Here is a 21,905-nt window from a genome sequence, read left to right as displayed (position 1 = left end):
TTTACTCGAATACGAAGGACTGCGAGTCAAAACAATCTTGCGGAATTCGATCCTGAGCCTAAACGTACTTTCAATCGGTGCAGGAGAGATTTGAATTTATTGCAGAACCCGCAGGCTGTAGCAGAGTTACCTGTGGTCATGGCTAATAATCAACCAGCGAAAGTGAGAGAGGTTGCAGTGCCTCGTGTGGCGGATGTCACTTCAAGCATTTTCAAGCCCACCATCGAAGGGCACTTTGACCTGAAGCATCCTATGATTCACGGGAATGTCACACGAGGATCCTCAGCGTCACATCCATACTTTTCTGCAGATTATCAATACTTTTGCCACTGGAAGGGTCACTAAAGAATATGTGCGGCCGACACTGTTCCCCTTCTCTCTATTGGGGAATGCAAGTAACTGGTTATTAGCAGAGCTCGCCAATTCTATCACTACGTGGGATGATTTGGCGACGAAATTCTTGACAAGGTTATTTCCACTAGCAAAGACAGCTCGCCTCCGAAGGGAGATCATGTCATTTAGGCAAAAAAATGGAGAAAATTTGTATCAAGCCCGGGAGAGGTTTAAGGTCTTCTCAGAGATTGTCCTCACCACCATCAGACGAAAGAAGTTCTGGCACACACATTTATTGAGAGTCTGGATGCCAAACATAAGTCATCACTAGACACTGCTGCAGGAGGGCAGACTCTTGATCTAAACTATGAAGAACTATTCACACTATTGAATAGGTTTACTCAGAGCACTCTAGACTGGCAGGATGATGCAGCTAGCAGTTCAGTTAGGAAGGCACCGGGTGTCTTTGAAGTAGATAATTTTACAACACTATCAGCACAGATTGATGCCATGCGCACTGAAATCAAGAAGTTAATTGCTGCGCAAGCTCCACCACAGGTGCATGCAGTCGAGTGGAAGCTGAAAAAGAGAAGATTACCGAGGAGATGATTGAAGAAGAGAGGGTAGTCAAGACACCAGTGGAAAAGCAGCCACAATCCGTGGTTGCAAAGCCACCACCTCCATTCCCTCAACGTCTGGAAAGACAGAAAGAAGCGGCTACTTACAAGAAGTTTCTTGATTTTCTGAAGCAGGTACACGTGAATGTCTCATTGGTTGATATGCTGCAGGGTATTCCAATGTATGCTAAGTACATCAAAGATATTGCTGTAAACAAAAGCCGATTCGCAGAGTATGCCACCGTTGCACTTACTGAGGAGTGCACTTCGCGGATTCAAAACAGGTTGCCACTAAATTGAAAGATCCCGGAAGTTTCACGATTGAGATTTCTATTGGGAAGCAGGTTGTTGTTCGAGCACTATGTGATCTTGGTGCAAGTATAAATCTGATGCCTTCATCTATCTTCAGAAAGCTAGGTTTGGAAGTGCCCAGACCAATCACTATAGTTCTTCAGCTGGCGGACAAATCGTTAGCAAGACCAGAAGGCATTATTGAAGATGTACTAGTGCAAGTGGGGTCGTTGATAATTCCTGCAGACTTCGTGATTTTGGACTTCGAGCCAGACCCAGAAGTCCCATTTATTTTGGGGCGTCCATTCTTAGCCACAGGGAGAGCACTTATTGATGTAGTTGCCGGGCAGCTCACCATGAGAATACATGATAAAGTTGAGGTCTTCAATGTATACCAAGCTCTGAATATGCCTGCAATCTATGAGGAGCTGTCCGCCATTACTGTTCTAAATGATGATACACGAAGGCCACTCATCACTTCTCATGATCCATTAGAGAGAGCCTTGGTGGGGGATGATATTTTTGGTGACACGGCGGCATTTGAGATGGTGCAAATTCTGGATATGGCAAGTATTTATATTCGGGAAGGCGAGTTTGAGCACTTAGACAGGACAATGGGAGTAACTCCGAAGTTATCAATTGAAGAGCCTCCGAAGTTGGAATTGAAGCCCTTGCCCACCCATCTTAAATATGCATTCTTAGGCGAGGGTGATACCTTTCCAGTGATATTAGCAACAGAGTTGACCACCGAAGAGGTTAGTATTTGTTTGGAAGTATTGAAGTCTCACAAAAGGGCATTGGGGTAGCAGATATCTGATATTCAGGGAATTCGCCCCACGCTATGAATGCACAAGATACTCATGGAGGATGATCATAAGCCTAGCGCACAGCATCAACGGAGACTGAATCCAGTGATGAAGGAGGTTGTCAAGAAAGAGGTAATCAAGTGGTTAGATTCAGGCATTATTTTTCCCATTTCGGACAGCAAATGGGTGAGCCCGGTGCAATGCGTCTCGAAGAAAGGAGGGATGACAATTGTGACAGATGACAAAAACGAGCTCATTCCTACTAGGACAATCACTGGATGGAGAATTTGCATGGATTATCGCAAGTTGAACGAGGCAACCAGAAAGGATCACTATCCCATTCCCTTCATAGATCAAATGCTAGACAGGTTAGCCGAGCAAGAGTTTTATTGTTTTCTAGATGGCTATTCTAGCTACAATCAGATAGCTATTGCTCCAGAGGATCAGGAGAAGACCACGTTTACATGCCCATATGGTATATATGCTTTCAAACGCATGCCATTTGGGTTGTGCAATGCACCGGTGACTTTCCAAAGGTGTATGATGGCTATTTTTTCAGAGATGGTTGAGGACTTCGTAGAACTGTTCATGGATGATTTTTTGGTATTTGGGAACTCTTTTGAGGTTTTCCTGAAGAATCTAGACCGAGTACTTGCGAGATGTGAAGAGACTAACCTAGTCTTAAATTGGTAAAAATGTCACTTTATGGTCCGAGAAGGCATCGTCCTTGGGCACAAGGTTTCAAAGAGAGGGCTGGAGGTGGATCGTGCTAAAATGGAGGTCATTGAGAAGCTGACACCCCCTGTATCAGTCAAGGGTGTGCACAGTTTCCTCGGGCATGCAGGATTATACAGACGCTTCATAAAGGATTTTTCGAAGATCTCGAGTCCGATGTGCAGGTTACTTGAAAAGGAGGTGAAATTCCTATTCGATGATGCTTATATTAAGGCCTTTGAAGGTCTAAAGAAGAGGTTGGTAACTGCACCAATAATCATTGCACCTGACTGGAGCTTGCCATTCAAGTTGATGTGTGATGCAAGTGACAATGTTGTAGGGGCTGTGCTAGGACAACGACGAGAGAAAGTTTTTCATTCTATCTACTATGCCAGTAAGATGTTAGATGCCGCCTAAATAAATTACACTGTAATAGAGAAGGAGATACTAGCCGTGGTTTATGCGTTTGATAAGTTTTGATCCTATCTTGTTGGTACACATGTTATTGTCTATACAGACCACGCAGCCATTTGCTACTTGTTCAGCAAGAAAGATGCTAAACCCAGGTTGGTTCAGTGGATTCTCCTTTTGCAGGAATTTGATATTGAGATTAAGGATCGTAAGGGAGCTAAGAACCAAGTCGTAGACCACTTTTCTAGATTGGAAAACCATAATGATTTTGTGGAGGACGTCCAAATTCGAGAGTCGTTCCCTGATAAGCAGCTACTTGCTATTCCCGCTGCCGAAGTCCTATGGTATGCTGATATTGTGAACTTGATAGTAAGTGGGGTGTACCCCCAGAAGCCACCTCACAGCAGAGAAAGAAGCTGTATCATGACTCTCGGTTTTATATATGGGATGAGCCGTATTTATTCAAGCAAGGGACTGATCAGTTAATGCGGAGATGCATTCCATAGACCGAGGTGAGTCAAGTGTTGGAGAGTTGTCATTCTTCCCCATATGGAGGGCACTTTCAGGGTGATCGTACTGCTGCTAAGGTTTTACAATCTGGCTTCTATTGGCCCGCTCTTTTCAAAGATGCTCATGCATTTGCTAGAAGTTGCGACAGATGTCAATGAACGGGAAACATCTCTAAGAGGCACGAGATGCCTTTGACAAACATATTGGAGGTAGAGATATTTGACGTCTGGGGCATCGATTTTATGGGTCCCTTCCCACCATCCTTCGGTAACAAGTACATTCTGCTTGTTGTCGACTATGTTTCAAAATGGGTAGAGGCAGTTCCTCTTCCAACCAATGATGTGAAGGTGGTGGTAAATTTTGTGTGAAAGAACATATTCGTAAGGTTTGGAACCCCGCGGGTAATGATTAGTGATGTTGGTGCTCACTTATGCGACAGCTTGTTGAAGAACCTTCTAGCAAAGTATGGGGTGAAACATAAAGTCTCTACAGCTTACCACCCACATACATGCAGACAGGTAGAGGTCTCGAACAGAGAAGTGAAGCAAATCCTAAAGAAGACCGTGAATGCTCAGAGAAAGGACTAGACAATAAAGTTGGATGACGCCTTGTGGGCATATCGCACAGCATATAAAACCCCCATCGGAGTGTCTCCTTACAGGTTAGTTTATGGGAAAGCGTGTCATCTACCGGTTGAATTAGAGCATAAAGCATATTGGGCAATCAAAAATCTCAATCTTGATATGAATCTAGCGGGAGAGAAGAGATTGCTCAAATTACATGAGCTTGATGAATTCAGACTAGGGGCGTATGAGAATGCAAAGCTATACAAGGAGAAGACTAAGAGATGGCACGACAAGCATATCCAACATCGCGAGTTCGTCCCAGGGAAGCAGGTACTACTCTTTAACTCGAGACTGAGATTGTTTCAGGGCAAGCTTAAGTCCCGTTGGTCTGGACCATTTGTAGTGACTAGAATCACCCCCCCCCCCCCCCATGGTGTAGTCGAGATACAAACCATGGATCGGGTGCAAGTTCTTGGTGAATGGGCAGCGTCTCAGGCGATATTGGGGCGGTGATTTTGATAAAGTGAAGGAGCAAGTGCTCCTTAATGATGAGTAGAAAATAATCTACATCATGCCGCGACGTTAACTAAGGCGCTTCTCGGGTGGCAACCCGAGTTTGTAATGTAACAATTCAAAATAAAAGAAAAGTACAAAAAGTGTCGTGCCACAACCTTAACTAAGGCGCTGGTTGGGAGGCAACCCAACTTTTGTAGCATATATGTCATGTTTGTTCATGTTGCAGGGCGAAGGGAGGCACGGGAACTCGAAACGAATGCAAAACAATAAGAATCGAGATCCAGGTTTGTGTGTGTTTTGCCTATGCGTCGCATGGGCATCGCACACGAGGTAAGCAGGCCAAAAATTTTGCTAAGTAATAATTTAGAAAGGGGGGTGTTGTGCGCTGGTCATGCGTCGCATGGCCAGCGCAGGGTCTGCACTCAGAGCCAAAAATTTGGCTAAGTAAAAATTCAGAAGGGGGTGCTCTGTGCGTTGGTCATGCGTCGCATGGCCAGCGCATGGTCTGCACTCAGAGCCAAAAATGTTCTAAGTATAAAGTTCAGAAAGGGGGGGGGGGGGGGTGTTGTGCACTGGTCATGCGATGCATGGCCAACGCACAGGTTGACCGGTTCGAATTCTTTTAAAAGAATAAGATACAGATGACCCCCCCAATAACCCTCACTTCTCACAAACTTTCAGCCTCTCTCTACAAAACACCCCCACTCGAACCCAAATCCTAAAACCCTTCTCCCAATTCCTTTCAACTCTAAGGAAGGTGGTGTCAATCATCTCACATTACAACACAAGGTAAGATTTCGTGTGCTTTCACTCATGGAAACCCCTTTCCTTTTTTCCCCTTTGTGTTGGTATGGAAGATTGATAAACCATGGTTTATGGGGTTGGGCGAATTGGGGTGAGGGTTTGGTATTTTTGTGTTGGTAATGGGTGTTGGATGCAAGAACAATGATTCCTAAAAAATAAGGGACTCCATTGTTGCAAAACTCCAATGGATAGTCCTATGCCCACAAGTTGTTTGATAAAATTCCTCAATCAAGTTTCTTGTGATTTTTGTGAAGTCTTGAGTAGCAAATAAACTTGAAACAACATTCAAAACCACGGGGCATTGCCGTGAACAACCATAGGTCCTCCAACATGATTTTCCTTGTTTTGTAGAATAGTTTTTTTTTTTGAATCTTTGGTTTCATTAATTTTGTTCGCTTTAGTCTCTAGATTAGTTAACTTCTTTGTTTCATATTTTTTGCACCATAGTTTGTAGTAAGTGTGGGGTGTTTCACGACCCCACACTTGGGCTTAACTGGTAGACGATTAAGTGAAGCGTTAGTGTGCAATAAGTGTGGGGTCGTTTCACAACCCCACTTGGGCTAAATTTGCTAATAACATTGGATGGTTGTGTTGTGTATCTCTACAGGTACGATGGTGACAAAGGGAAAAGGTAAAGTGGACGAGTTAGGCCCCTCACAAGGTTCCAAGAGGAGTAGAGGGGCAAGCACACCGCTACTAAGAATGGGGCAACAACTCGTAGTGGCAAGCAACCAGTGGTCCCTATCCCTCGGGCTTCTTCCCAGAGGTCGTGGCCCACCTTCCACGGGACTGGTTTGGTGGAAGAATGGTACAAAGAGTTCCCTCTAGCTGATGGATATGTGCATGAACTGGTTGTCAATAAGGTACCATTGAAGAAACATTTCAGGGGAATTTACAACGAAATAATCAGTGTGGGGTGTTTCACGACCCCACACTTGGGCTTAACTGGTAGACGATTAAGTGAAGCGTTAGTGTGCAATAAGTGTGGGGTCGTTTCACAACCCCACTTGGGCTAAATTTGCTAATAACGTTGGATGGTTGTGTATCTCTACAGGTATGATGGTGACCAAGGGAAAAGGTAAAGTGGACGAGTCGGGCCCCTTACAAGGTTCCAAGAGGATTAGAGGGGGCAAGCACACCGCTACTAAGAATGGGTAACAACTCGTAGTGGCAAGCAACCAGTGGTCCCTATCCCTCGGGATTCTTCCCAGAGGCCGTGGCCCACCTTCCACGGGACTGGTTTGGCGGAAGAATGGTACAAAGAGTTCCCTCTGGCTGATGGATATGTGCATGAACTGGTTGTCAATATGGTAGCATTGAAGAAACATTTCAGGGGAATTTTCAACGAAATAATCGGAATGGGCTGGAACTCGGTATTTGATAACCCACGGCCCGTAAACATTGACATGGTTCTGGAGCTTTACTCCAACATCATTTTGACAAGAATAGAGAGTGGCGAGCCTCATCATTCGGTGAAATTGAGAGATGAATGGGTGTCGTTGACAGCCTCCACTTTGTGTGCACAATTGGGAGTTCCCGACCATCCTGTGGAGCCATTTCTTGAGTTTATCAAAAGGCCTGACTATAAGGCCATTCGAAAACCCCTGTGTGGGCCTGATTCCAAGGCCAAGTGGGCACGATACAAAGAGGACCCTAGGAAGCACAAGACTATGCTAATGGGTGATTTCATGAAGGAGGCATGGGTGTGGCTAAAACTGCTCAACTACCGCATTATGCCACTTGACCACTTCACTACCGTGTTGAAAGAGTGAGTGGCCATCGTGTACTTCTTCTTGACGCGGCAACCTGTCAACCTTGGATACTGGATGCTTCAGGATATGATCCGCATCAGAGAGGGAAAATCCCTTAAGCTTAGCTTGGGTAACACAATTACAACATACCTGAGGAGGTTGGTCCCACATTTAGAGAGTAAGTATGATAGGGTGATTGAGTGCCCGGATAATATGATTGACATCTCTAATGTCAAGTCCTCTGATCAAAGCACTAAGCTTAACTTGACTCCAGCCCCAAAAAGATCGGCTCAGTCTACTGTATTGGCGTAGATCTACAAGATTGCGATGATAGCAAGTGAGCAATTTGAGTTAGACCTCTCCAGTGTGTTTGCGGAGTGTCCTCACACTACCCACTCACGGATTCTAGTTGGAGAGGAGGGCAAGTTGCCCACTGATGAGGACTTGTGCTCCGCAGACCTCATAGCAGCCGAGATGGATGAAGGTAGTGAAGAATAATCTCAAGCACAAGATGCGGATGACGAAGAAGAGGAAGATGCCGAACCGTCTGATGGCGAAGCTGAGTCTGAGGAGGATGACGACTAGGCCTTAGGGGGCCACAGGGAGTATTTCTTGCCTTTGGTTTTAAATTTTTCATTCTATATGCTTCGAGGGCAAAGCATGATTAAAGTGTGGGGTGGGAAATACGTCCCTTGTAACAACATTTTGAGGTTAAGGATGGTGATCAAGTGCCATAGGTTTCTTTTTGGTAGTTTTTTTTATTTGTGTTTGGCTTAGAGTCAAAAAAAAAAAATTGAGTCGTTTTAGTTTTTCTATGTAGCTTCTTGAGTCCCTTATTAGTGGTACACACCATCCACCCTCTTTGTTTTTCTTATGACCTCGGTTATTTCCTAAGGGGGGGCCTTTGAACCGGGTTAGATTTTTTTAGTTTTTGTAAAAAGGTGTCGTTGGAGTCAAGCATGTTAGACCACTTGAATGCTAGGTGTTCAGGTTAGGTGGAATGCGAAAGCCATGAGTTGTTCTTGATGATTTTTAAAAAGCATGCATGAAAAGAAGCAACCTCTCTCGAAACACTTTTGTAGTGAATTGCATTGACTCATGTATGACCCACTTGGCATAATTTGTGATAGTTGCTTGATTAGAGGGTTGTATGAATCTGTTTTATATTGATTATGTGTTGTGTGTGATGTGAGGAAACTCTTGTATGATCCATGCTTGATAGTGATGACTAGAACTTGCCCGGTGTGTTCGTGAAGTGAAATTGAGTGAGAAGTTTAGGAAGTGATCTAGGCATTTCTTTGTTATCCAAATTTCGAAACGTCGCTTGCCTACCCTTTGTGTATATATATCCCTAGTCAACCCTGTTGAGCCTTTAGCTTTTCTTTTGACAACAGCCAATTAGCCTACCCCGTTGTTTTTATTGACCAATTTTTTGATCCTTGTTTACTCCTTAGGCACTTTTAATAGCGAATTGTGGAATTGGAGTTGGGATGCGAAACTAAGGGAGGGGTCGTTGAATGAAGTTGAAAGGAAGGCTATTGGTGCACTTGAGTGTTTTGAAAGCTAGTAGTGGGAAGTATGAGTGCAAACAAAAAAACAAAAAAAAACAGAACTGAAAAACAGAACATAGAAACTGTCTAGTTAGTAATTTGCTTTCTTAATATGGTTTCCCACTAGCTAGTCGAAAATAGGATGGCGCTTAAAATTGAGAAAATAAATGATTGTTGACGGGATAGAATGGGTAGATTGTGGTTGAAATTCACGGTTGATGAAGGAGAGTGCTAAATAAACTATGTTGTGGGGTATTAAAAGTGCTTAGGGAGGTTAGTCACCATTTCCAAAAATATATCCTACCCGTCCCTTAGCCTGCATTACAACCATACAAGTCCTAAGTGATCCTAAATTTATCTCACTCTAATTTGTGGAACGGTTGCACTACGGGAAAGCCTATGGTTCGTTATGTTTGAGCCCTGGATATTCTTTGTGAGAGTGAGCGATCTTGTGTGCAACTTATGTCCATTGACATATGTCGTTAACTTTGTGTGAAATATGTGCAACGCTCTTTTGGGTGAGGACACATAATTGATAGGAGATGGGTGAAGTACTCCCACTCGGTCAAGTAGCAGACTCTTTGTGTTTTGAGTGGTGTCTGGAGTCATATGCATGTTTTTGAATGTGTCGTTTCTTGAGAGGTTTGGTTGCTAATATTTGGAAGCGTAAGAAAATGTTTGTTTTGAAGCAGTTGGCATGACTTTTGAGAGAATTGGCTCAATGTGTATGTTTTAATGTGTTTTCGAAACTTTCATATCCGCTGAATCTTGATGTAGACCTGGTTGAGTGGTATGGCTGTGAGAAGTACTAGGGAATGTTGGATAAATGGCTGCTCGAGGGAGAGCAAAGTTTAAGTGGGGGGGGGGGGGGGGGTGATATTTGGCACAAATATCTAGATTTAGTGGCATTTGCACTTCACTTCTTAGCACTTTAATCGCAGTTTTTAATGCAAATTGTTGTATATGATCTTATGTTGGTATGCTTGCATGAATAGGTACAACAAGGACCAATGGAAGGTATTCCGAGCAGTTTTTGATTGAATCCGAGGCTGTGCATGTTGGTTGAACATGGGAAGGAAGTTCCAGCACTTGAAGGCAGAATCCGACCACTGAACGGTCTCATGCGCTGGCTATGCATCGCACAGCCAGCGCACAAAAACCCCATCTCTGAATCTCAGATAGGCCATGCATTGGCCATGCACCGCACAAGCAACACACAGAGGAGATCATGCGCTGGCCATGTGACACATAGCTAGCGCACAAGCGGCATAGTTGTCCTACTTGGATCTGGATTGGGCCAACGTATCTTATAGTTACCCTAGCGTATAAATAGTCATTTTTAACATTAGAAAGGCGGCTTGGACGAATTTTGAGACTTGTGAAACTCTTTCTAGGTTTTATTCCTCTTCTATTATTCTTCTTTACATTGAAACCCTATGTTAATCATGAATTCTTGTTTCCATTCTCGAATCATGTGTAACTAAACACCGTAATTCTGGGGTTGTGGCGTAGCCATGAATATTGACGTTTGACAAGTATTGCAATTTGTTCGTATGCAATTGCCTCTTTACTTCTGTGCTTAATTGCTTGATTGTCTGCGCAACAATTGAGTTCTAATTACTAATTGATACCTGTGCTTGGGAAAGACGTTGTCAATATGGAGAAGAAGTAATGAGATTGTGATCTGAATATCCCTATATTTGGGCCAGGATTTGTGACTAGGATAGGAATATACTTAGTTACCACAATCAATTTCATGTCGTGCTCTTATTGCATTCTTGATAGGTCAATACCATAGGAATATAGGAGGCGAGTTATCTTGAATCGCCGAGTAGTGGTTCGGGAGAACACTACGAGATTAATAATCCGGTTAATTGGCAATTGTGAACAAAGTTGCTAAGGTGGGATACTTGAATGACTCAATAGGATTGGTGAACAGACCACGACCCTGGAATACTTCTAAAATCTTGATAAAAGCAGTATTCAAATACGTTCTTAGCATAAATTCCGGTTACATTGTTAGTTATTTTTATTACAGCATTAGTTTACAAAACAACCAAAACTTTTATTCTTTACTTGCATAGGTAGTAGCAATAGTTTATTTTCGTGAAAGTATTGGTCATAAGTCTCTGTGGGTTCGACATCTGATTTTATATAATCACTATATTACTTGTACGACCATGTACACTTGTGTGTGCATTTGGACGCAACAGTTGGCTCAAGGGGTGTTGAGGTAGATGAATCCAAGATAGTTGCTATTAAGAATTGGCCAACTCCTAAATCCATCGGTGATGTGAGAAGTTTTCATGGACTGGCTAGTTTCTATAGGCGGTTTGTTAAAGGATTTAGTATCATAGCCGCTCCCTTGACCGAGGTAATCCAAAAGGATAAACCTTTTTATTGGGGGAGGAGCAAACAAAGGCCTTTGAGACCTTGAAAGAAATGCTTAGCTCCGCACCATTGTTGCAATTGCCCAATTTTGATAAAATGTTTGAAATTGAATGTGATGCTAGTAAAGTAGGTATTGGTGCCGTTTTGATGCAAGATCAAAAACTCATTGCCTATTTTAGTGAAAAGCTTAAAGGTGCGACTTTGAACTATGCCACCTATGTTCTTGAATTGTATGCTTTGATTTGGGTAATTGGCAACATTACTTGTGGCCCAAAGAAGTTGTCATTCAGACCGATCATGAGTCCTTGAAACACCTTAGGGCCCAAGGAAAATTGAACAAAAGGCATCCCAAATAGGTTGAATTTCTTGAAACTTTCTCTTATGACATTCAATACAAAAAAAAGGAAAAGTAAATGTAGTGGCGGATGTCTTGTCTAGGAAATATGTTTTGATTAATACACTGTCTTCTAAATTAATGGGATTTGAATGTCTAAAGACATTATATCCCATGGGCTCCATCTTTACAAAAATCTTTCAAGATTGTGAAGAATGGGAAAGGGAAAGATAGCTTAGGGAAAGATCTTATATTCCCTATTCCAAATTTGATGTTGTCTTCTTCAAGGACAAGCAAATTTGTGTGCCCATGAGCTCTTGAAGGGAACCTTTTGTGAGGGAGGCACACGATGGGGGGTTTAATGGGTCATTTTGGAATTGACAAAACCATAGGGATTCTTGAAGAACAATTTATTGGCCTAAAATGCTTCATGAAATTGCTAAAATATGTGGCCAATGTGTTGGATGTCTAAGTACTAAGTCTAGGTTTCTTCCCCATGGATTGTATACCCTTCTCCCCACCGCTCAAAGACCTTGGCTTGACATTTCTATGGATTTTGTATTGGTTTTTTGTCACACCCCAACCTTGGTAAGGCATGACTGGCACTCGGCACCCTACGGGAACCGAGCAAACCAAACTGTAACTCACGTTTTCTGTATCTCGAAAGGAAACATAAGACAAAGGTACTATAAGCCATAAGGGCGCAAGCCCAAAAGATAACATACTTACGGCTTCAACTAATCTCGAGTGCATGTGCTGGTAAGGCTATCCATAATAATGATACAACATAGTACAAGTCGAGATAATTATAAGATATCTAACTGTGCATATCTGTCTACAACCCTCTACAGGCGTACATGACATAAAGTGGCCAGAACAGGGCCCCGCCATACCCATGCAAATGCATATGCAGCCATGCTGACTCACAGGGAAACTCCGAAGCAAGTGGAGCGCCACGACTCTGCCTGCTGAGCTGGTATCCTTACTGAAAGATACGTCAAGCGGTATATCAAGACCTGCGGGCATAAAACACAGCGCCCCCTCAAAGGGACGTCAGTACGAGCAATGTACTGAGAATGCAAGGCGGAAAGTGCAACAAAATAGCCATATACTAAAGATGTGAAGAATAAGAATCAACCTGGCATTTCTGAACTAGCGATGGAAATCTAGCTTATGTATACATACCTCTTCATCTTCTTGTGATCTTTACTAGGTCTGTATACCCTACCATAGTCCTGGTTACCTTATCATCAAACGTTATCTGAACATGTGTTGCGGCGTGCAACCCGATCCATATATGATACATGTCTCTCTCTACATTCTCGCATGCTTAACCGTATCTATGTACAGTACTATGCCTTTATCTTACTAATCATCCTATACTAATTGTCCAACTGATCAGTGGTAACTGCCCAACCGGCTGCAGTCCGGAGGTAATAACTGCCCGTCCGATTATCGTCCGACGGTAGAGCGCAACTGCCTGACTGATCAGTGGTAACTGCCCGACTGGCTGCAGTCCAGTGGTAAATATATACATCTGCCCAACTGGTTGTAGACCAGTGGTAATTATAGTCAACATCATAACTAAACTTCTACAAGAAATCTCTATGCACTTCCCGTGGTCATCACTTAACCCGTAGGGTCTACATAATCACATAAGACTTATAAGCACAACTCAGGCCATTAATACTTCTTCCAACTTGACTAGACTATAACCAAATCCTAAGATACAACATGAACCTCTCTTAGAACATTAAATACCTTGGTAGGGACCCTCTACTAGCACTCTATTCATGTCCCACAAAACATTCCTTAAGACACCTTCCTAAACTCGTTGGATTATTGGTATTATGGAACTATCGTCATCGTTATATCTCACCTTGAAGGAACAAGTATCATAAGGTGAGATCAATCACAATGAATAATTCCAAAGGTCATGAATAATCTCAATAATATCATAAGGATTATGAGATTCATAGGCTTCTAGCATTTGTGGAAGCAACGATATTATGGATATCGTACAAAGGTTTACAACAAGGAATTATGCCTTTAGAAAGAAAGGGCTTAGCCTTATATACCTCGAATCTTGCTCCTTGACCTTCCCACTTATCTCCTGACATGTAATCTACATATAAAATCATTCATACTATTTTTAGGCTCACCATCATACACTTGTCTTAAGACTTTAATTAAAATCTCTTTAGAATCTGCCGAAATTCGGGCAGCAACTCCCCTATTTATATGCCTAACCCGAAATCTCAATTCAGCAACCAACAACAAAAACAACAATACCAACATCAACAACAATATTATCAACACAAAAATATTACATAAACATCTCACACGATGTCTTATCCAATTTCTCGACCCATAAATTCATTATACGCTCATTTAGTAACTTTTCCTCGGTTACTGTAGTAGCGTTTATGCTTCGTCAGCCTAAATTGCAACGTCCATAATTCTCTACTCCGATGTCATATCGATGCGTGGTGTGTTGCGTTGGAAACTAGACTCGACGAACTTCATTTTAGGTTTTTGATTTGCTTCAAAACTTCTCATATACTAAAAGATATTCTTTCTCAAAGTTGACCCAAAATTTTCCCTTCATATTTTCCACAAAATACAAGGTCTCAATAGCTTATTTCTTCAACTCCATTTGGTCGTGAGACTTCCCAGTACTCCTCATATATCACTTTATCCATAAGTATACCTAATAATTATGCCATTCCTTAAACCCGAAATATGGCTCATCTTGATCATAATTCCATGTACTTGTACTTAAACTTAGTGAACGTTCATCTGGAAGTAAGGGGCGTAACATTTTGCAAAGGATTAAAAGGGAAAAAGATAGCATTTTTGTTGTTGTTGACCGAATCTCAAAGATGCTGCATTTTGTTGCATATCATAAATATGATGAAACGTCTCACGTTGCATCTTTGTTTTTTGAGAATTGGTCAAATTACATGGAATTCCCAAGACCATAGTGAGTGATAGGGAATCTAAGCTCCTTAGCCCCCTTTTGGAAGGAATTGTGGGGATGCCTTTAAACTAGATTGTTATTTTCTACTTGTTGTCACCCATAAACTGATGGCCAAATCGAAATTTTGAGTAGGACTTCGATTTCGGTGCTTAGGGCCATAGTCAAGGGAAAACTAACGTCTTGGGAAGATCAATTACCTTTAGTTCAATTTTCATATAATGTAGTCATTCATAATACTATTGGCATGTCTCCATTTAAGGTTGTTTATGGTTTTAATCCACTAACTCCTCTAGATCTCACCCCTTTGTCTCAAAGATGTTGTTTTGAGTTTAGATGGAAACACAAAGGCCAAAGCCATGAAGAAATTGCATGAGAATGTGAGACTTTTCCTTGAGAAGAAGAATCAAGACATGGCCAAAAAGGCAAACAAATGACGAAAAAGCTAAAATTACCCTCAGATCCCTTATCAAACCCCAAAGCTTGGAAGCCGAAATTAATTTTCTTGAATTTGATGGATTTGATAACTACTTGGTGAATCGCAAAGCTCTGGATTTGTGGATTTGATACCACATACAATTTAACTCTTGGGCTTTAAATGACTCTTCATTTGATGACACATACAGTTATCATACCTCAGATTAATGGTAATCCTAGGATCTAAATGACTCTGCATACAATTTGATAGTTATCATACCACAAATCCACCTTATCACTCACTCACGAATGATAAGGTGCACTAGATTTGATGGATTTGATAGCTAGTTGGTGAATCACGAATGATAGCTGTCAAACTGTATGAAGAGTCATTTAGAGTCCTCTCCACTCTTAGACTATCCAGACCATCTCCACAACCTACATATTTCAGACCATTAGCCACCTACCCAATAAACCCTAATATAACAAACCCAACCTAACTTTTAGCCCCTACTCAGCCCTTGAGAATCACTTACCCAAATCAAGGGCCAACTATAAAGACTACTACCAAAACAAATAACCAACCAAACACCATTGAAATTTTGGGAGAACAACGCTTGTGTTGTAGATGTAAGGAAAAAGTATTTTCCTTGATATCAGTGCAAGCCAAGGATACTACATGCCTTAGATAGGGTGGAAGATGAAGCAGAACCAAAAATGGTGGAGGATAGAGAATCAACATTGTTCTTGTCATATCTTTAGAATTTTATTTTTCTTTCCACAACACCATTTTGATGTGGTGTTCTTGTCACGACCCGTCTAGAGGGCCGCGATGAGCACCCGGTGCTAGCCCACCCGAGCACCCTTGGCTTACACATATACTTACATCTAGGTGAGCCATAAGATTAAACATACATTTCCTTTCATCAATCACGCTAGTCCCATTGGACAACAACATCTTTAAATCATCATTGACATCTATGCCACATCAATGTACATAAGCTGTCGAGGCTATCAAAAGATATACAAAATATAGGCCGACAAGGCCGGACACGTCTAACCATACCCACGTGACTACGAGCCTCTACGAAGAGTATAACATATCACATGAGCGGGACAGGACCCCGCTATGCCCATAATTATGTACATAAAAGAATAAGTACCCAAAAGCTATGGCTCCGAATGAAATGGAGCTCTGCTATGTAATCTCTGAGAAAGCAGCTATGGATCAAGTTTGTCTCCTTGTGCACCTGCGGGCATGACGCAGCGTCCACAAACAAAAGGACGTCAGTACGAAGAATGTACTGAGTATGTAAAGCATGATCAATATCAATATAGAAGCATAAGTAGCAACATAAGAAATAACATAGAATGGGAGATGGCAATATCATCGTCATATTCACTTACTTGCCTTTCCTAGGAACTTTCCATTTGCTAATACGCATTTGTGTACATACATCATCATCCGTATTCATAATAGTACCGTACCATATTTGTGCTCATATTCGTATACATGCCCTTATTCACATTCATATACATAGTCATATCATATTCGTATTCATATCATATACATAATCATATCATATACATAGCATTTACATAGCATACCCGACCATGTAGGATCGGTGTTTCATACATACTTGGCCAACCAAGCTCAAGGTTACTCATACCTAGCCCTACCAAGGCTTCAGGGTTACATCTACCTGGCCCTACCAAGGCGTCAGGGTTATCCGTACCATCTGCAGAGGTGTGCGTGCGTTACGTAATCATATACATACTTATTTACATATCATACCCGGCCTCATAAGCTCGGGGTACCATAATAGTCATACATAGGTACATACATATACTAGCTCATAAGCATCATTTCTATTAACGTCATTATCATCATCGTCATCATTATCGTCATCGTTATCCTTATCACTATTATCGTCATTCGTCACGTTTTCCTTAATGGGCCTACTCATCATATGAGGAATTTAGTACAATCGTAGCATATCGAGAATCATAAGCTTAATAGCTTTGAAGATAGAAGCATTCGGAGAACATCATAAGCTCGTAGAAGATTGAGATGATTGGCCAAAGAACCATGCCTTATGAAAGAAGGGTTAGCCTTACATACCTTTCCGTTTAACTATTTACCACTTGTACGTTCCTCTTCAAGGCTCACGTTCTACCTTCATTGAAGTCATACTATCATTAGAATCAATAGCTAGCATATATGACTAAAGCTAGAGAAAATCGGACAACATCTCCTCTATTTATACGACATTCCTCCATATCGTAATTCAACTACCAAACGTCAATAGTGCATTCACAATACCATAACAATAATCATTATTCACCCATATTATCCACATTTCTAGACTTACTTTCAATTACTCATATCCATGGCTATAACACACAACTATGTCCATTCACGTACATTGCTCATCTCATGTTCTCAACATCATTTATAACACATTTACATCACAATACATCAAGACTCATAACTCAATTCAAACTATTTCTAAAAATGTCACTATTCAACATTCATGACCCATTTTACCATATTCTTCTACAATCCAAGTATTTCAACTCTCCAATACCTTAAGCAACATATAATTATCATGAATTTTACCTTAGATGTCGTAGGAACGAGCCTTAGTTGATAGTACTCCACTTTGAGCAAAACCCTAGTTTATCTCCATTTGGATTTCTTGACCTTGGATGATCTTTGATGGTTTTCTTACACTTGATTCCCTTGATTTATATTGTTGATCACCAAATATCCTTAAATCCTTATGGAATATATGTAGAGAGATGTTCTAGAGAGAAGGGGTGTGATGTAGAAGTGAAATGAAATAAGCCTTGGTCCCCTTATTTAATGACTTGAAAATCTGATTTGAAGTGCACAGTGGTCGTAAACTTGGTTTACGGTCCGTATTCCAGTTTACGGACCGTCCTTCGTGGTCGTATTTAATCATAACAGAACCAGAAACTCAAACTGAGACGTGGTGATTTACGGACACAATTTACGGGCCGTAAACCACTTTACGGTCCGTATTCCAGGTCGTATTTAACCATTTGATCATTTGGCAGAAAGTTGAAGTTTTGGAAGCCAAAATACGACATGGCAGTTTACAAACCGTATACCACTTTACGGTCCGTATTTCACTTTGCGACCAACTGGCCAGAATGCAAACCTGCAACTTTTCACATTTCCAAAACCTATAATTATTCATTATGGAGCATAACCTATCTCTTATTGCAATTGCCTTCGGAATCTTACTTAGGGTCGTCAAATGTTATTTCTTACTCATGAAAACATCGGATGCTCGTACTCCTCGCGGGTCCATTCACTTGGACAACAACGGAGGATTTTTTCGAGGTGTAACAGTTCTGAAGATAGAAATTTTGATTTGTTCCATCATTCACACAGTATTCTAGAAATCTAGCTTTTCAGATTCAATTTCATGATAAGATTTAATGCTAGAAAGTTCACAGTTTAATTTTCTTTACACCTTTCTCAAAAATGCAACAAACATCGAATGTTTTAACGTTAGATACAAAAAATAGTGTCCATGTGAACTTGGAATAATCACTAAAAATTATAAGCACATACATATTTCCACTTCTACTTTGAATCCTCATGGGACCACAAAAATCCATGTGTAAGAGTTCCAGATATCGTTATGTACTTATCATTCTTGAATCATAAACATGGAGTGTATAGCGCTAACATGGGCACGATATAGTACGTAAGGTATGAGTAGAGTAGTTCTGGCCATAAGTACAACCTAGTATGTGAATTACTCCAGAATTAGAAACGTAACGTTACTTCGAACTTTTTCTTTCTCGACACTTATCGATATATGCAACACATGATATAACGTGGTACCTTGTCGCACTATCTCCCCCTTAGTTCAAAAGCTGGCGTTTTAAGCCCGTGGATCCCTTAACTCTAGCAATAAGTCGCCGTCTAATCATTCTTCTAGTTCTTCCTCTAAGACTATCGTAATGAGACTTATCTTTTCATTCCCTTACCTACCTCCTCTATGGTCGCATACTATCTTTTACGAACTATAGACACAAGTCACACTTAGGGAGATTTCATCTGTCTTAAGCAAAATTGAAATATCTAACCCCAAACTTTCTATACACTTCAGAATCATATGCGACTATCCACATCTGGGGTAAACGCTTACTCACATACCCTAAGAGGGAACTGTCACATCTCTTATCTCATAATAATATCTATTTCTTATAGTCACTTAGTAATGTCGTAATCTCTGGTTCTGATATAACTAAACTTAAAACAAACTGAAACTATTTTTAGAAATTTAAAACCGTCTGCGCCTGGTTCTCCCTCCCTACATCATATCTTCTTAGCAATGTGCATGAGTCGTACGAAAAAAACATATCTTTGGTTATATCAAGCTTTTCTGACTCCTAGGTATTTTGCCCTTAGGCTCTTTTCTGTCCAGAATTATATGATCAATTCTATACTCGTTGCAGCTAAATTCTTAAACTGTTACACCGTGGGGTCTGATATCTGAGCTATCATCATCCTACATGCGGCTCCATTCTCAAAAATAAAAACATTAATTATTCTATAAGGTAAAACACATATGGATATACTATCATTCACAAACTTGTCCTTCAGAGTATACCATCATCTGATAAATCACTTCTCGCGCCATTCGGCGAGTCTTGGGTCCTAACCCGAACATAGAACATATAAAGATTTCGCTATAGTCATCATTACTTACACTTTATTTTAGCACTCATAGGTATCACTGTATACTCACAGGTCACAAGAATTCGGATACACTGAAAATTGGAAATCTGGTTACCAAATAACTAATTACTGACTAACTGAATAACCATAACTCTGCTAACTGAAGGGTTGCATAACTGATAACTGAGATAAACTGATGCCCAAAAAAAATAATAAATGCTTTTGAATTCTGATAAGGGTTATGCTCTAGTCTGTAGTAACTATATGTTTTATCTCACTTTCAATATCATCTCAAGTCTCATTCGTTACCATTAGACATTTCACAACCATACCCTAATGGGTAATCGTCCTCACGCGGACCTTGAACCCCCTGCTCATCTCTTGCGCATCGATACATACCAAATTTTATAGGAAAAGAAGGTTACCTATTGCTCTAAGCTTCATGGAACGATCTAGAGTAGAAAGAAGTGAGACAATCGTAGATGTCTTGGTGGTCAACTATTTATATGTGGCACGCACACACATATAAAAGCGGCCCCACTGGACACGTTTTCATAGACTTCTTAAGACACTTGAACCTAGGATCTGATACCAAGCTTTGTCACATCCCAAACCATGGCCTGGGCGTAACACGACACTCGGTGCCTGACTGTATGTGACCGAGCGAACCACATGGCTTGTTAAATCAAGATGGGGCATGAACTGAATGCGGAATATAACTTTAAAATATGGATAGTCTGAATAACATGAGTTATTATAATACTAATGAAAATACTGTTTAAACATGATGCAAAAATAATCTGAAAAAATATAATAAATGCTGAGCCAATATTGGCTGTACGATTGTGAACATCTGACATGACATAACTGACTAGTCTATGAAACCTCTGACATGAGTCTGATTGCTAAACTATTCACCGGGACAAGGCCCCCGACATACCTTAACCGCAAAACTAACATGAAATATAAATACTGACTAAACCCCGAATGAGATGGGGCTCATCAAAAAGCTGATACGAGTTGATCTGTCATCCTGTAAATATGCATCGTGAAATGGAGGGTCCCAGGAAAATAAAAGGGGACTTCAGTACATTTGAATTGTACTGATATGTAAAGCAACTGAATGAAATAAGCATGACACATGGAAATAATAGAACTGAAACTGAAACTGTATTTGTAAGTTGAACATGAACATGAGGGTATCACCGTTTCATCACTTCCTTCAGCCGGGGAAGGACCTTCAGCTCGGGCATTACACACAGGTGGGGAAGAAATGCATTATCCGACTCCTCTAAGGTCGATTGAATTCATTGATATTTCAGGTGATGCTTCTTCCGAAGAAACCCCCCTGCAAAGGACAAGAAGATCCGGGAAGGCACCTGCCATCGAAGCCGGTCAAAGAACTGAGCCGGTCCCCGAGACCGAAGTTCCAACGGATCTTGGCCCGCTGCCCGACTATGAGACTGCTGCAACTTCGGAGATCCCTACCTTTGCCGAAGCTGCTGAGGCGGCTCTGAGTTCTGCAACTCCGTCTTCAAGGTCGGATGAGTTTGATGACATGTTCTCTGACACTCCTCCTGCTACCGGCGAAGCTGCTGGCTTCGGACATCTCCCGATCCCTCGAGCCACGAGGGCGGCTAGCCGGACCACCGAGACTGGAGCTAGGGATAGCCTGGTGCGTGTCCTCCGGGCCCCAAGTGTGGAACCCAGGAGGACCAGATCGGCTGTAATCACCGTTCCCGAGGATTGTAGCTTTTTGTCTCACCCGGTGGGGGTAGAAAGCTACCTGAGGCCGCTCGTCTCGGACTCGGACAAACGGAAGATGAATGGATTCCCTTGGTAGTGTCTCATTAACGAGGGCATGTACGCGGGCAATCGAGTAAGTTTATCAGCCATCCTTTGCATAATTCATTGAGAATTTTAGTTTCTCGTTTATCCGAGTTTTAACTTGCTTCTTTTACAGAGTGTGGTGCTTGTTAACGAAGTCTTCGTTCGTGCCCAGTAAGAGGTTGACGATCTCAAGGGCCAACTGGATGCCCAAGGTCGAGAAACAGAGAAGTTTCAGCACCTTTTACGGGTGAAAGAGGATGAGCTGAACCGAGCAGTTACTCTTTCCAACCTCGAACCCGAGCTCGATGCGACGAAGTCCGAAAACCTTCGATTAAAGGATGACCTGGCCGAGATGGTCGAAAAGAAC

General features: G+C 41.6%; 1 protein-coding gene across 1 annotated transcript; it reads left to right on the top strand.

Moving 5' to 3' along the window:
• Positions 1-938: 938 nt before the first annotated feature.
• LOC132630964 (uncharacterized) lies at positions 939-2,047 on the top strand. The gene is made up of 2 exons (XM_060346557.1): positions 939-1,160; positions 1,235-2,047. The coding sequence occupies exons 1-2, from the start codon at positions 939-941 to the stop codon at positions 2,045-2,047; spliced, it is 1,035 nt and encodes a 344-aa protein (XP_060202540.1).
• Positions 2,048-21,905: the final 19,858 nt, after the last annotated feature.

This window comes from Lycium barbarum, chromosome 3 (assembly GCF_019175385.1).
Source record: "Lycium barbarum isolate Lr01 chromosome 3, ASM1917538v2, whole genome shotgun sequence".
NCBI classification, from domain to species: Eukaryota; Viridiplantae; Streptophyta; class Magnoliopsida; order Solanales; family Solanaceae; genus Lycium; species Lycium barbarum.
This window is presented reverse-complemented; position numbering and strand designations above follow the sequence as displayed.

Coding starts and splice junctions, on each gene's coding strand:
- LOC132630964 (XM_060346557.1), top strand. CDS start 939: ATGATTGAAGAAGAGAGGGTAGTCAAGACACCAGTGGAAAAGCAGCCA. Junction 1,161..1,234: donor AGTACATCAAAGATATTGCT/GTAAACAAAAGC, acceptor GATTCAAAACAG/GTTGCCACTAAATTGAAAGA.